This window comes from Pantherophis guttatus, chromosome 8, assembly GCF_059756535.1.
Source record: "Pantherophis guttatus breed Tessera chromosome 8, ASM5975653v1, whole genome shotgun sequence".
Taxonomy (NCBI): domain Eukaryota; kingdom Metazoa; phylum Chordata; class Lepidosauria; order Squamata; family Colubridae; genus Pantherophis; species Pantherophis guttatus.
In genome coordinates this window covers 62,032,992-62,047,331 of record NC_142070.1, presented here as the reverse complement: position 1 = coordinate 62,047,331, position 14,340 = coordinate 62,032,992, and the positions used below count along the sequence as shown (strand labels likewise).

The 14,340-nt window shown below is 40.6% G+C and overlaps 1 protein-coding gene across 2 annotated transcripts in view; it reads left to right on the top strand.

Annotated features, from left to right (window-relative positions):
* The window catches only part of MAP9 (microtubule associated protein 9), a 61,509-nt gene extending 50,688 nt beyond the window's left edge, over window positions 1-10,821 (top strand). The window contains exons 13-15 of one of the 2 annotated variants that reach the window (XM_060690872.2): window positions 7,282-7,414; window positions 7,701-7,769; window positions 10,620-10,821. In XM_060690872.2, coding sequence (XP_060546855.2) covers window positions 7,282-7,414; window positions 7,701-7,769; window positions 10,620-10,742 — 325 coding nt within the window. In that variant the 3' untranslated portion in view covers window positions 10,743-10,821. The remainder of the gene's footprint in view (window positions 1-7,281; window positions 7,415-7,700; window positions 7,770-10,619) is intronic. The other variant, XM_060690874.2, reaches the window with a different exon arrangement.
* The last annotated feature ends 3,519 nt before the right edge of the window (window positions 10,822-14,340 follow it).

The window sequence follows — 14,340 nt, the reverse complement described above, 5'->3', positions numbered from 1 at the left end:
TCTTTATAGGGGGCGACTTTAATGCCCGATTGGGAGGCCAAATTCCCCCACCAATTGAGGCACTCTACTCCCAAGAAATCTGCCAGGCCATAGGACACCAGATCTCAGCCAGGCATTCTAAGGATGAGCTAACAAATTTTGCCGGCATTCAATTAGCCCTCTTAGCATCCCAACACAATATGACAATCCTTAACGGGAGTACCCCAGGCGATCTAGCGGGTGAATTTACTTTCAGCTCTTCACGGGGGAGTAGTGTTATTGATTTTGTGATGGTTTCCCAGCCACTAAGACAGGCAGTCCAGGTTTTTTTTGTGGACTGCCTCACGGAGAGCGACCACTACCCCCTGGTCACAATTATTGGGCTCTTTACAAATATACATCTGCCTAAGGGCCCCCAAATACTGGATCCTTATGTGACCTCTTATGCAAGGAGGATCAAATGGTCTCCCAAGACTGAAAGAAAGTTCCACTCTCTTTTATCATCGCCGGAGTGTCTTAGCCTATACAATCAGGCCTTAACATGCAGTGACTCAGTGGCAATCTCGACCTTCGAATCATTAATTAACAGTATTCAAAGGGAACTAGGAGCTGATCGTAGGCCAAGTGGCCCATATCGTCCAAGAAGCAATCCCTGGTTCGATGAAGAATGTGTGCTGCTCAGGAACAAGATCAGACAGGTTTACCTGCTCTATCGTAATCGAGGGGATAAACGCCTACCCGAGGACTATTACCGCCTGAAGCGGAAGTATAAAGGACTAATTGTTAAGAAAAAGAGGGCTAAAGAAAAAGAGAAGTGGGACCTACTTCTCCTCTCTATTCAGCAGAAGAACACCCGACTATTTTGGCAAATGGTCGCCTGTTCGCTGCCTGGTCATCAAGAACTCCCTCTGTGTTGTATTTCCAACAGAGATTGGGAAAGCCATTTTGGATCAATCTTCCAGGCTTCAATAGTCACGACCGGACTCGGACAACAACTGCCCCCTGCAATTCCGGACTGGCACCCTGTGACTCATGCTGAGATCAACGAGCTTATCTCTGAACTTAAGTCAGGCAAAGCTCCTGGCCCTGATGCTATACCCCCTGATCTGTTAAAATCTAATCCCAAGTGGTGGTCTCCTCTTTTAGCAACACTCTTTACCCATATCAATACCTCTGGCAGGATTCCTACCTCCTGGAACCAAGCAATTATTGTCCCTATTTTTAAACGAGGAAATAGGAACAACCCAGCCGATTATCGTCCTATAAGTCTGCTCTCCATCATTGGGAAATTGTACGCTAAATATCTCCAACGCAGACTCCTCAGCTGGGTCGAGGAGTCCAACATTATTGGTGCTGAACAGATTGGGTTTAAAGCAGGCTGTGCCACATTGGACCACTGCTTTGTCCTAGCGCACCTGGTTGACAAATATGCCACCATACCAGGTGGTAAACTTTTTACTGCTTTTATCGATTTAAAGGCAGCATTTGATTCAATCCCAAGGGAATTGTTGTGGACAAAATTGCTCAAAAGCTCCATCGACAGACGTCTGTTGTTCCTAATTAGATCCCTATATAATCAGACTTCTAGTCAGGTCAGGTGTAGTTTGCAGGGAGAACTCTCTAACCCTATCCCGATAAAGAGTGGAGTAAGGCAGGGCTGTCTCCTGGCTCCTCTTTTGTTTAACCTATTTTTATCTGATTTGGCCTCTTATATTGGATGTATTGAGTCTCACGCCCCAAAGCTGTCAACAACGAAGATCCCGCTTCTCCTTTATGCTGATGACGCGGTCCTCCTATCACTGACGAGGCTTGGCCTGAAAAGGCTTCTCTCTGCATTTGGGTCCTACTGTTCTGAGAATCACTTGTCCATTAACTACGATAAATCAAAAGTCTTGGTGTTCTCTAGTGCCCGGAAGTTACACAACTGGGCTATTAAGGGTAATGCTGTTAAGCAGGTTTCCCATTTTAAGTATTTAGGTATACATTTTCAGAACGGTGCTTGGACTAGACACCGAACCCAGGTGCTGAATTCAGCTTTTTGTAGCCATCAGCAGATTTTAAGATTTTTCTATACCCAAGGTGGCCAATTTATTCCTTCTGCTCTGCGTATTTACAAAGCCAAAACCTTGGCCCAAACTCTTTATGGAATTCCTATATGGATACAGGGCTTCAAGGAGTGTATTGAAAGAACCCAGGCTGCTTTTTTAAGGAAACTTTTGGGTCTCCCTCCCTGTGTTGGCTTTGCTCCGATGTATCTGGAACTGGGCATTTGATCAGTCGAATGCATGGCGTGGATCAACACCTTTAAATGGTGGTTTCGGGCACTCTTTTTGGCAGCCCCTGGCAGCTACCTCTCCCTGGTGTTAGCTGACCCCTATACGTCTCGATGGGAGAGGGATCTGATGAAGAAACTCCACCTGTTAGGTTTTTCGGGGGATGCCATGGGAGACTATGGCCTTAAAGACGTCCAATGTAGGGTAGTCCAACGGCTTGTGGACATAGACTTACAATATCTGAGAGCTAGAGCCAATAAAACCTGCTCCCCTCTGGTCTTCAGCCAACTTAATAATTTTGGACTGAGGATGGCCTCATATTTCTATACTCTAATCATCCCTAAGTATAGAAGAGTCTTCTCCCTTGCTCATTTTAACATCTTGCCTTCAGCATTGCTGGACGGTCGATTCAAGAGGCTTCCGAGGGGCGAGCGGCTATGTCCCTGTGGTAGAGCGGAGGTTGAGACTGTGGAGCATGTCCTTTTACACTGCCCCATTTACAACGTAGCCAGGACTAATTTGATGTCTCTCTTAGAGACAGATTTCTGTGGGCCCAATGATAGTGATTTGGCCTTGTATTGTTTAGGGGATGGCTCCTCATACACTACCTCTCAGGTCTCAAAATTTTTTCTAAGAGCTGTAACCATTAGAGGAGAGCGCTGTGGTCCCTCAGCCGGGGCTTCCGGTGGCCGGCTGTTCGTGATATTCTTTTTTCTATGTTTTTCTGTAGCTTGCATTTTGGTCTGTGACCGTAAATAAATTTATTATTACACACATACACACATAAAGACAAGAAAAAGAGGAAAGAAAGGGAAAACAAAACTCTCAGGTTTACACTCCCTGTTCATTCTCACTGTAAATCACTGTTAACTTAAATTAGAAAGGAAAAAAAATCTTAGCAAACACATTAATTGCATAGAGAAGGGGAAAAAATCAGTGTTACTATATTTTTCTTTTAAGTACTTTCATTTCATTTTCAAATTTCCATCGTCCCTGAGCAAAGTCCATCTCTTGCACAATTTCCTTGCTCGTATCTTCCTCATACCAGCCAGGACGGGCAGCAGCCTCTTGTCCAGGCATCAAGCAAGTCTCCTAGAAGGGATCCTGGCATGACCCTCGAACTAGAGCTTCCCATGTCTCTCTATTTCCAATGTAGAAATTCAATTGACCCCGCTGGGTCCCTATGGTGACTAAGACTCCTAATGAGTTTCCACCCCACCTAACAGTTTTCAGACCAAAATGGGGTCCAGGAGGACCTATACTCCCTTTGGCAGGGAATACGGGCACCTCCTTCCACAGACTTCCTTGCCTCAGTTTTTAGGACTGGGATAATCTGGAAGGACCCCTGCTGTCCTTAGCAGTGATATGGGCACCTACTGAATGGACTTCACTCAGTGACTTCCTAGCTGGTTGCCCATGTTCAACTCTCTCACTCACTTTTCCATTCCACTTTTACCCTTCTCTCTACAAAAGATCCTGCGCTCCGGCCAAATCCCCTTGCCTTTCAGGGTCAGTCAGTTGAACAGTTCTGAGCAGCTAGGAAAGACACAGAGGGAGTAGGATCCAGCTGTGATTGGGAGAATGGTCCTCTCACTCACACACACAGGCATACACATATTTCCCTTATCAGGTGAATGAGGGAAATATGTGTATGCCTGTGTGTGTGTGAGTGAGAGGACCATTCTCCCAATCACAGCTGGATCCTACTCCCTCTTTATTTAGAAGGTACTCACATTTTTTCCAAGCAGCCTGTTGAGCTCAAGACTCAAAACTCCATTTACTACCCTTGCTCCAAATGGTCAAGGTCCAGGGAACTCACCCACAAATGCATGGGGTCTGTTGCTGTCAAGGTGGAGGTTTACCCGGGCCAGGTCCATTGTTCAGGTTAGCTTGGAGTCTCATCTGGCATGCCAAAATGTGGGAAGAAAAACCTGGTCCGGTGCCAAGCCAGGATAAAGGCACTGGAAATAAAATGGAGGCTGACTGCAAAGAAAGATTTATTTGGTTTCCAGAAACTTCAGTGACAGCAGCAATGTTTCTGGGGTGGCTGACTCCTTGGCTGGGTGAATGGATGGATCTTTATAGGGTTCTGGGGTTTTGTGATTGAGATGCTCCAGGGGGTTGTGCAATATAGTGAGTCTTGTGACTTTTACTATTTCAATGGTGGTGGATTGTTCCTATTATGTCCTTTTTTTTATTATTATTATTTTTAACATTTTATATTTTAAATTACTAACATTACAAACAACATATACAATATTTCACCCTGTGCTATACATAAGAAAGGAAGATTTGGTTCTTCGGATATATCCTCATGATCGCCAAAATCCACGTTCTCGGGGTACAGGTACCGAAGCATCCAATTTTCCCAGCACATAGTCCACAAATGGTTTCCAAATTTTCCAGAAAATATCTTCTTTATAGTCACCATTTCTAATTTTAATATCACATGTCATTTTATCATTTAAAGCTAATTTCCACATTTCACAATACCATTCTTCTATTCTAAAATTCACATCTAATTTCCAATATCTGGCTATTATAATTCTACCCATTATAATCATAATTCTAATCAATTCCTTCTCATATTTTGTTGGTTCTATTTCCTTAATTATCAACAGTAATATAGTTTCTGGTCTCAATATTATTGCTTTCCCCATCATTTCAAATATCATTTCCTCCAATTGTTGCCAAAACTTTTTAACTTTATCACATTTGTACCACATATGTTCATAAGTCCCTAATTCCATATCACATCTCCAACATTGTTTACTAATTTTTTTATCCATCAATGACAATCTTAATGGAGTCAAATACCATTTCCAAACAACCTTATAATTATGCTCTTTAATCCTTACAGATAATCCTTACAGATAAAGATGGATTACCTGCTGAGTTTTATAAAGAATTTAAGGAAATAATAATACCAAAATTGCAAAAACTATTTAACGGAATTTTACATGGTGGAGAAGTTCCATTGTCATGGAACAGAACAGTGATATCTATAATCCCTAAACCAGATAAAGACTTAGAAAGGATTGAGTCCTATCGGCCCATCTCTTTAATTAATCAAGATGCAAAGATATTTACTGCCATTATAAATAATAGATTAAGTAGATTTATAGATAGATATATAAGTTATAACCAAGTAGGTTTTGTGAAGGGTAGATACATGAGTGATATTGTCAGAAGAGTATTAAATATTATAGATGTTGCTGAATATAATGCTGATAAAATAGGTATAATATCATTAGATATTTTCAAAGCTTTTGACTCTGTACAATGGGAAACTATTAAAACAATTGTTGAGGTACTCGGTTTTGGTAATAAGTTTATACATGTTATTTCAAAACTGTATCAAAAAAGTAGTGCAAGAGTGAAGGTGAATGGAAGGCTGACAGAAGAGATAAGATTGGAAGCGGGTACAAGACAAGGATGTCCCCTGTCTCCAACATTATTTTTATTAGTTATGGAAATTTTGACTAAAATGATAGAAAAAGATGAAGAATTGGAAGGGTATAAGGGATATAAGATAAATCTGTATGCGGATGATACTTTGATTATTTTGAAAGATCTAGAGAAAGATTTGAAAAAGATACATAAGCATTTGGAAGAATTTGAGGAAATGACAGGTTTGAAAATAAATTGGTCAAAATCTGAATTATTAATGAATAATAATGGTAAGGAGTGGGAGAATATGCAAGAACAACTTGGGATAAGGATTAAAAAAACATTGAAATATTTGGGCATAACACTTTCACTCAAAGTTAAAGAAATGAAAAAATTAAATTATGATGTGGTGATGAATGAAATTGAGAAAAAGATAGATAAATATAAAATGATAAAGTTGTCTTGGTTTGGTAGAATTGCAATGTGTAAGATGATGTTGTTGCCAAAGTTTAATTTTTTATTTGAGATGTTACCGTTAAACTTGACAGAGAAAGATATTGAAGGATATCAGAAGAAATTGGATAAATTTTGTAATGGTGGGAAAAGACCTAGATTAGTGAAGAAAATGTGGTATCAAAATCAAAAGGAAGGTGGATTAGGAATCCCCAAACTACTCAATTATTATTGGGCTTATGCTATTCGGACTGTGGTAAAAATATTTAAAGGTGAAGATAGTCATTGGAGAGATTTAGAATTAAAGGACATCAAGAGATTTGGCTCAACATGGTTTTTAGATAAAGCAAAATCAAAATGTGTAATTAATAGCTATTGGTTAAAGGGACTGAGTAAAATTTGGAACAAATTTGTTAAAATTTTAATTCCAGATATAATTTTCTTAGGGAAGACAATTGAAAATTGGCCGATTAAAACTAATATAAGTCGTGATAGGGTAATGGAAGATGAAAATATACAAACTATAATAGATTGGTTAAAAACTTCAGAAAATGAAAGGAGGAAAAAAGAAATCATTGAAAAATTGGGTTTAGGCTGGTTTGAAAAAATACAGATAGAAAAATGGACTAAGAAGGTAAGGGACAATTGTTCGATAAGTAGAAGTAAAACTGAATTTGAATATTTAGTATTCCAAATTATGAAAGATGAAATTGGGCTAAAGGGACTCGTTAGTAAGATATATAAGATTATAAATTTTGATGGAAAACCACAAAGGGTGATGAAGATGAATTGGGAAAAAGAACTTAATATTAAAATATCAGATTTAGATTGGAACGTGAATTGGAAGAGTAGAATTATGTTCCTATTATGTCCTAAAGGTCATGTCCTGTCCTTAGAATTTGGGTGGGGGAATATGGATTTTAATCCCATCAGCTCCAACCTTCTTTGCCTTTTGTTTATGAATAGATTGGTCCAGTCTTCCTGAATGAATATAAAATCTCCATTCCAAAAGACCAGTCTCTTCTGCTTGAGGCTCTTTTACTATGGCAGGAAGACAGGGGCTGCTTTCTGCCTTTAAGAACATGTTTCTCCATTTCTCCTATCCTGCCTTTTAATATTAAGAATAAAGAATATTTTAATATGAGGGGGGCTTCTTACATTATAAAATTTTCCTTTTAACTTTTAGGAATGAGAAAAAAGAAGAATTCATGATGCAAAAGGAAAAAGAAAAAATTCAAGAAAGGAAAAAAGAAGTAGAACAACAGGTTGAGAAAGAAGAACAAGATAAAAGAGCTCTGGATGAATATACAAAATGGCTAGTAAGTCTCTGTATTTGTGATAATATGAGATATAATTTCAGGTATGCACACACATTGAAATGTGCTTAAACTTTCATTCTGAAAAGACCAGATGGTGGTAGTATAATCTTTTTTTGCTAAGTTTTTACAATGCATCTAGAAAACATCTAGATGCCTGACATTTCAGTGATGGATTTCTGCCTATCAAAATTAAATATCGTTTACATAACGATAACAATTTGCCATATTAGTGGTTTCCTGTCCTGCTAATAGAGTCAGTAGAGTTTTCTCTTCTGTTCATTATTAGGAACAACCACTCCTACAACACCATGTCACAACTGCCCAGAACCAACATAGCATAGCAGCAGCTGCACAAGTGAGTGAATATAGTAAATATAAAGAAACAGTTTTATAAAATACAGGGTGGTTTTTTAATTGAAAATCTCAAGTAGAGGTAGGTTGATATTTGGATACTAGCGTGTGGAAGCTACAAGAGTCTGATTGCCTACTTGAAGTTGCTTTACTTTCTTAGTTTTACAGTTGATAATGACAAAATCTACAATGTTGGCATACAAAAAATAAGCTTCAGTTTGCAGGATCCAATCTGGGCCAATCACTTCTCTGTACCAGAATGTGTGCTTTGGGCTATTCTAGTATTTATGTGGTGCCTGGTTGTGTGTGGCTATTTAGTTGTTAATAAGGGTATTGATGGCCGGCTATTGGGGTGTTAATGGCTGGCTACTAAGTTGTTGGCTGTTGTTTCCTTGTGCTGCCAAGTCCTTGGCTCCTAAGTAGCTGACAAGCTGGTTGTAAATCAGCATTCCTGTTGACTGGGAAAAGGGGGCTATTTTACAGACTTCAATCATTTTGTCTGTCAACAGAAATGCTGATTTACATTTCATAAAATTTACAGATTGCTACCAGGAAAGTTCAGGAGAATTGGATCCAGAATGTGTTAACTATTCCAGCAAAATCCAGAGGGATTTTACAAATAAGTAGGAAAGGCAGGTGCACTTTGCCCATCTTTCCTCTCTTCTGTGTGGCTTGTTCATAAGCCCTCATCTTGATGTCCTTGGTTCCAAGCACTGTATATCCAAATGGCATGCTATCCCTTGAATGATCTTCCCAACACCTTCCTTTACCTAACTTCCTCCTAGCTGCCACTCCTATGCAGTACCAACAATGTCCATGCATTTTTCTTGTTGTCCCCCATTACCTTGAAAAATATCTACCTATATACACAAACATGTTTCGGTCTGGTCACAAGCCATTTGAAAATTTCTTATTATGCATTGGACAAATTTTTTTTGGTGTCTCTTTTGATTTCTTTTGGTGTAAGATGAGAATATATATATATATTTGTTTTTCTTTCTTTTTCGTAGGTTTTATGTGTATTTCTCTTTAGCCAGGTTCTACCTACGTAAACCAAGATATTATGCAGCCCTAGTTCAGTGAAATCACAATTCACTAGTTTCTGGGCTTTTTTTCTCTTCTGGCAGCCAGCAGACTGGCAGCAAGCAATGGGCAGACTCTTCTGGCAGCAAGCAATGGGCAGCAAAGGGTCTGCTGGCTGCCAGAAGAGGAAAAAAGCCCAGAAACTAGTGAATTGTGATTTCACTGAACTAGGGCTGCATAATATCTTGGTTTACATAGGTAGAACCTCGCTAAAGAGAAATACATATATATATACACACAGACACAGACACAGACACACACACACACACACACACACATATATATATATGATATAAAATCTGTTATGCTGAGTTACAAAGGAAAAGATAGAACAGAGCATTTATGGGCAACAGAAAAGTAAAATGTAGAGTGGACTCAATAAGTTATGGAGAATTATATCTAATTAGCTATAGAAGGAAGAGATGCTCTTGGCTAGCAATAAGTGCAGATGTTAATGTAGCCTGATTTGCAGTTCTTTGGTACCATCAGGGTTTTAAAGGCCCAATAACCACACTTTTAGAATATTTGGGGAAGTGCTGTATTAATAAATAGTTTAAATTTAAATGTTTAATTTAAACTGATGAAGTATCATAATATTTCTTATTTTCTTATCCTTTTTTTGATTTTTAAAAAGAGTGCACTAATACTTTTTTGAAGATTACACTTTGACACATATATTTCTCCTTCTCTGTAACTGTGGAGAATTAACTGGATGGCAAATTTATATTTTTAAAAAATCTGACATATTGCTAGATATAATTATCTATAATTATATGCTGCAACCATTGTAAATACCAGTTGCCAAGCACTCAAATTTTCATCACATGACCAAATTTTGTGAAGTCGTAAGTGTGAGGAACGAAGTCACTTTTTTCAGTGCCATTGTAACTTTAAATGGTCACTAAAGGAACTGTTGTAAATCAAAGACTATCTCTATTAAAAGAATGAAAATACTCAAGATGCCTGATCCCTTCTTAGCATATAGCTTTTCAATGTATTCAGTCAAGGAATTGTTTTAAGGAATACATATTTATACATACATATGTATAGGTACACATGCACATATATACATATACATACAAATACATACATATATATATACATAGATATTTTTATCTCACTTTATTTGGACATTCTGAGGTCAAACTCCAAACTACCTCTTCTCTGAAAGGTCATGGGTGAGCTAGCCAGACTATTAAATGATTAGGTCGCTGGTCAGACTAATATATATGCTCTTCTATTAAAGTCAGGATAATAGATTACCATGATTGTTTCTTTAACTACTCATGGAACATTTGTGATAAATCTAATTCTCTAAGGATATGTCTTTGTAAAAAATATTAATAGCAATTGCAAATAAAAATAATAAAAATCAAACTATATATTTATAATTAGCACTAAATAGATATTTTTCTTGTACTAGATATTTGTTTTGATGGAAGAAAGTGTTAGAAAAGATTAATGAATAAGAACAAAAATAGTCTCTGCATAGATCATTTGAAGCTATAACAAAATCAGTAGGGCCTTACGACATTGTTAGAATTACATGAAAATGTTGAATTTATTTCAACTGCACTTTGTCCCAGTTTACTAAAACACAATAGAATTCTCACCAGATAAAGTTAAGAGATAAGTGCACAGAAATAGGCATGACAATATCTTTGTAATTTTGTAAAGGAAGCTAAGGTAATGTACGAAATAAATGTCAAATGAATTAGCATTTATCCATGCATTGTGCTAATAATTATCATAATTACTTCACTTTCAACAGGAAAAGAAAGAGATGGACAAAAGCATGCACAAAAAACAAAAAAAACTTCAGGTTATTCTTGAGGATGAAACTCCACCTCCATGGAGTCCACCTGGCAAGGCTGTGTCCTCAAGAAGCTATTGAGATGCCCAATGCCATGAGGGAAGTTGAACTTTTTGCCATCACTTAATCATTATTGCATAACAACTGGTTTTAACATGAATTGAATTGGCTCTTGCATTTTTTTTCTACGTGAATGGTGATTTGGGATTGTCAGTATACATACACCACATTATAAATGAGTGCTTCTCTACACATAAGATTAATTGACAAAACTATTTGTGTGAATAGGCTCTCAGCTTCCAACAATGCTCTCTACTTTATTAAGTGGCTAGCTAACATGGTTGGACTCATTTAAAATTAATTTATTTCTACATAAACAATTGAATATTAAAATAAATATTTTTGAGATAGCCAACATATGAATACTTTGATGGAAATTAATGATGGGCACGTGAGACCCACTTTTAAGGTGGGCTTTTTCCAACCACAATTGACAAAATTGGTGTGATTGCTTCCTACCTTTTTCAGAGGGAAAATTTATAAAAACAGTAGTGCAATCGAGGCTGCATAATGCTGAGATTTTATTTCATGGTGATTCTGGGAAAAATCTGCTTTAAAGAGTGGCCAGGTGCTATTTTTGCATTGCTGCAGGCTCCAAAGTGCCACATAGCCCTAGTGTATGTCTAAAATATCAAAATCAAAGAAGCCTCATAAATCTAGGAAAAAATAACAAAAATGTAGATATGCCTACAAATATGACATGGCTTTGCCCACTGCAGTCTTTATTCTTTTGAGAATTTCATTGGCAAATTAAATTTCTTCTTTGCTATTTGAGGACCAAGAAATGAATTTTCTACATTTTAATGGTTTTAAAAGCTTGCTTCTTGTCAGATCCCTAAAATGATATTGCCATTCAAATGGAGGGAGGGGGGAGCATGGGGATAAGCTGTATTTTTATAACCTTTTTCCTGGCGTCTAAGCACTTTGCAGTATTCTCATCTTCTTTGGAATGTAATAAGGAGGAAGGACCATGAGGATTGTTTCAGTTTGCTGAAAGTGGAAGAAGATCTTAGGAACGGCTCCTTATCTGTTTCTCAAGACAGCCATTACAATAAACATCTTCACACCTGTGGATTGGCTGAATCCACATTCGGACTGGAGGGAGGGATTCTAAAGCCCTATTTCTAACTGTATAGTTTGGTAGGGAATTTAAGTGTCTCCTTCACCTGTCCTATCACTTCTTCTCAATAAAAGGTTCCTTTTGAAATACCACGTTTCAAGAGTCTATACCCATGTTGGTGAACCTATGGCACACGTGCCGGAAGTGGCACGCAGAACCATGTCAGCTGGCATGCACGGCCTCAGCCATTCCTCTTCCGGGTTTCCAGGGCACGCATGTGCACCAGCCAGCTAGTCTGCTGGTTACTGGTGCGCATGTGTTCGCGACAATCAGCTCGTCTTTAGAGCAAATGTGCACCAGCCATGCCATCGTTGCCCGCATACAGCCCCGGGATATCTACCCCTTGCGAGCCAGGAACACTGCCACCAGTCATTCCCTTACGCCTGGCTGCTGCTTGCCTTATCACTGCCACGGCCACTGCAAGGAAAGGCCCTGAAACTGCACTGCCTGGAATCCACGTGGGCTGCTGCAGGGGGAGGCCAGGTATGGCTGCCTGGACACTACCCGGAGTGTAAGGGTGGCAGGAGGAAGAGCCTCTTAGCCGGCATGACCAGCCTGGTGCTATAGCCTGCCGCCACCCTCTCTCCGCCACCTGCTCCTGTCACCTCTGGGAAAGGGCAGCACAAGAACCGCCATCACCGGGTGCGAAGGGCAGTGGGAAGGATGTGCAATGTGGGGCTTCCCTGTCTCCCCACCTGAGTGGGCTGTCCAGGAGAAGGGATTGAAGCCCCAGCCTGCTGTTTCTGGCACCACCAGGAAAGGGGAGCGCAAGAATTGCTGCTGGTGCGAAGGGCGGTACAGTCTGGGACTTCCCTGTCTCCCTGCCCAAGCGGGCTTCTGGGGTAGCCCCAGGCCTCCGGGGGATGGGAGGGAAGCCCCCTGCTGCTCCTGCCGCTGCCACCCCCCACCCCCAGCAACAGCGGTTCTTGTGCTGCTGCTTCCCCACCTTGCGCTCCGGGCAGCTTCCAGCATGGCTGACTTCCCTCCCTCCCCCTGGAGGCCTGGGGCTATGCCAGAAGCCCGCTCGGGTGGGAAGAAAGCGAAGCCCCGGCCTGCCCATCCTTGCCGCTGGTGACCCCTCACCCCCGATCAATCTGATCCTTTCAAAAATTTGCTTTTCTTTCAATGCCAAGACTTGGATCCAGAGGACTGCAAACTGCCTCTGAGCTATCCTTCAGGGCTGAATGAGGAAAAAGTCACCCCAAGGCAAAACGGAGTGACAGGAAAAAGCTGCTGCCGGCTCTGGACCTGGCGGCCCGCAGGCTCAGCCCGAGCTTTACAAGCCGCTGTGGTAACTGCATAGTCTCGCCAGCTCACCAGAAAGCCCACCGCATACAGGCACAGCAAGAATCGGCTAGGCCAGAAGTGGGTTTCAGCAGGTTCTGAACAGTTCTGGAGAACAAGTAGCAGAAATTTTTAGTAGTTCGGAGAACCGGTAGTAAAAATTCTGATAGCCAGTCCCCACCTATTCTCTGCCTTCCAAGTCCCAGCTGATCGGGAGGAAATGGGGATTTTGCAGTATCCTTCCCCTGGAGTGGGGTGGGAATGGAGATTTTACAGTATGCTTCCCCTGCCACGCCCACCAAGCCATGCCACGCCCATAGAACTGATAGTTAAAAAATTTGAAACCCACCAGTGGGCTGGGCCAAACAGCCCTGCCTCGGAATAACGACAACCCAGTGGTGGGTTGCACTGGTTCTATAGAACTGGTAGTAAAATCAGTAGGAGGCCCCGCCCACCGACCCTAACATCACCAAAATGCTTCTGCACATGCGCGAGCGAAGTGAGCATGCGCGGCCCCGTTGCGAACCAGTAGTAAAGGTAAATAGAACCCACCCCTGCGACAATGCCACTGCCACCCCTCCCTTTCCACCTCCTCCAGAAAAGGGCTAAGTGGGTCTCTCCTACTCCCCCTTCTCCATGAGTTGCGGTGCGAAGGGGGGAAAAAACCTGCAGGAAGTCCTATTCCTTGTGCTGCTTGGGAAGAGGCACCACAAGAACTGCTGTTGCCGGGGGCGAGGGGGTGCCAGCACCAGAAGCAGCGGGCTGGGGCTTCAATCCCTTCCCACGGACAGCCCGATCAGGTGGGGAGACAGGGAAGCCCCAGACTGCACATCCTTCCCACCACTTTTAGTGTTTGTTGTAGATAAATAAGAGATATTTTCTAATTTATTTCAGAATAATTATAATAAATAATATATTTAGGGCCTCTGAATGTGACCATCAAATCATGATGAAAGAAATTTAAGAGGATTGACTTTTATTTTTGATTATAAAAAATTGATACATATTTGAAATATAGTATTATAGCTTCCACAGCTGGCATCAATGTAGTGTGTTTAACTTTCAGTATGAATGACCATGATCTAGGGCAGGGATGTCAAACTCACGGCGTCACATGACATATTAGAACTTTTCCCCCCTTTGCTAAACCGGGCGTGGGCATGACCAGTGTGTGACGCATCTGGACCATGGACCACGAGTTTGACACCCTTGATC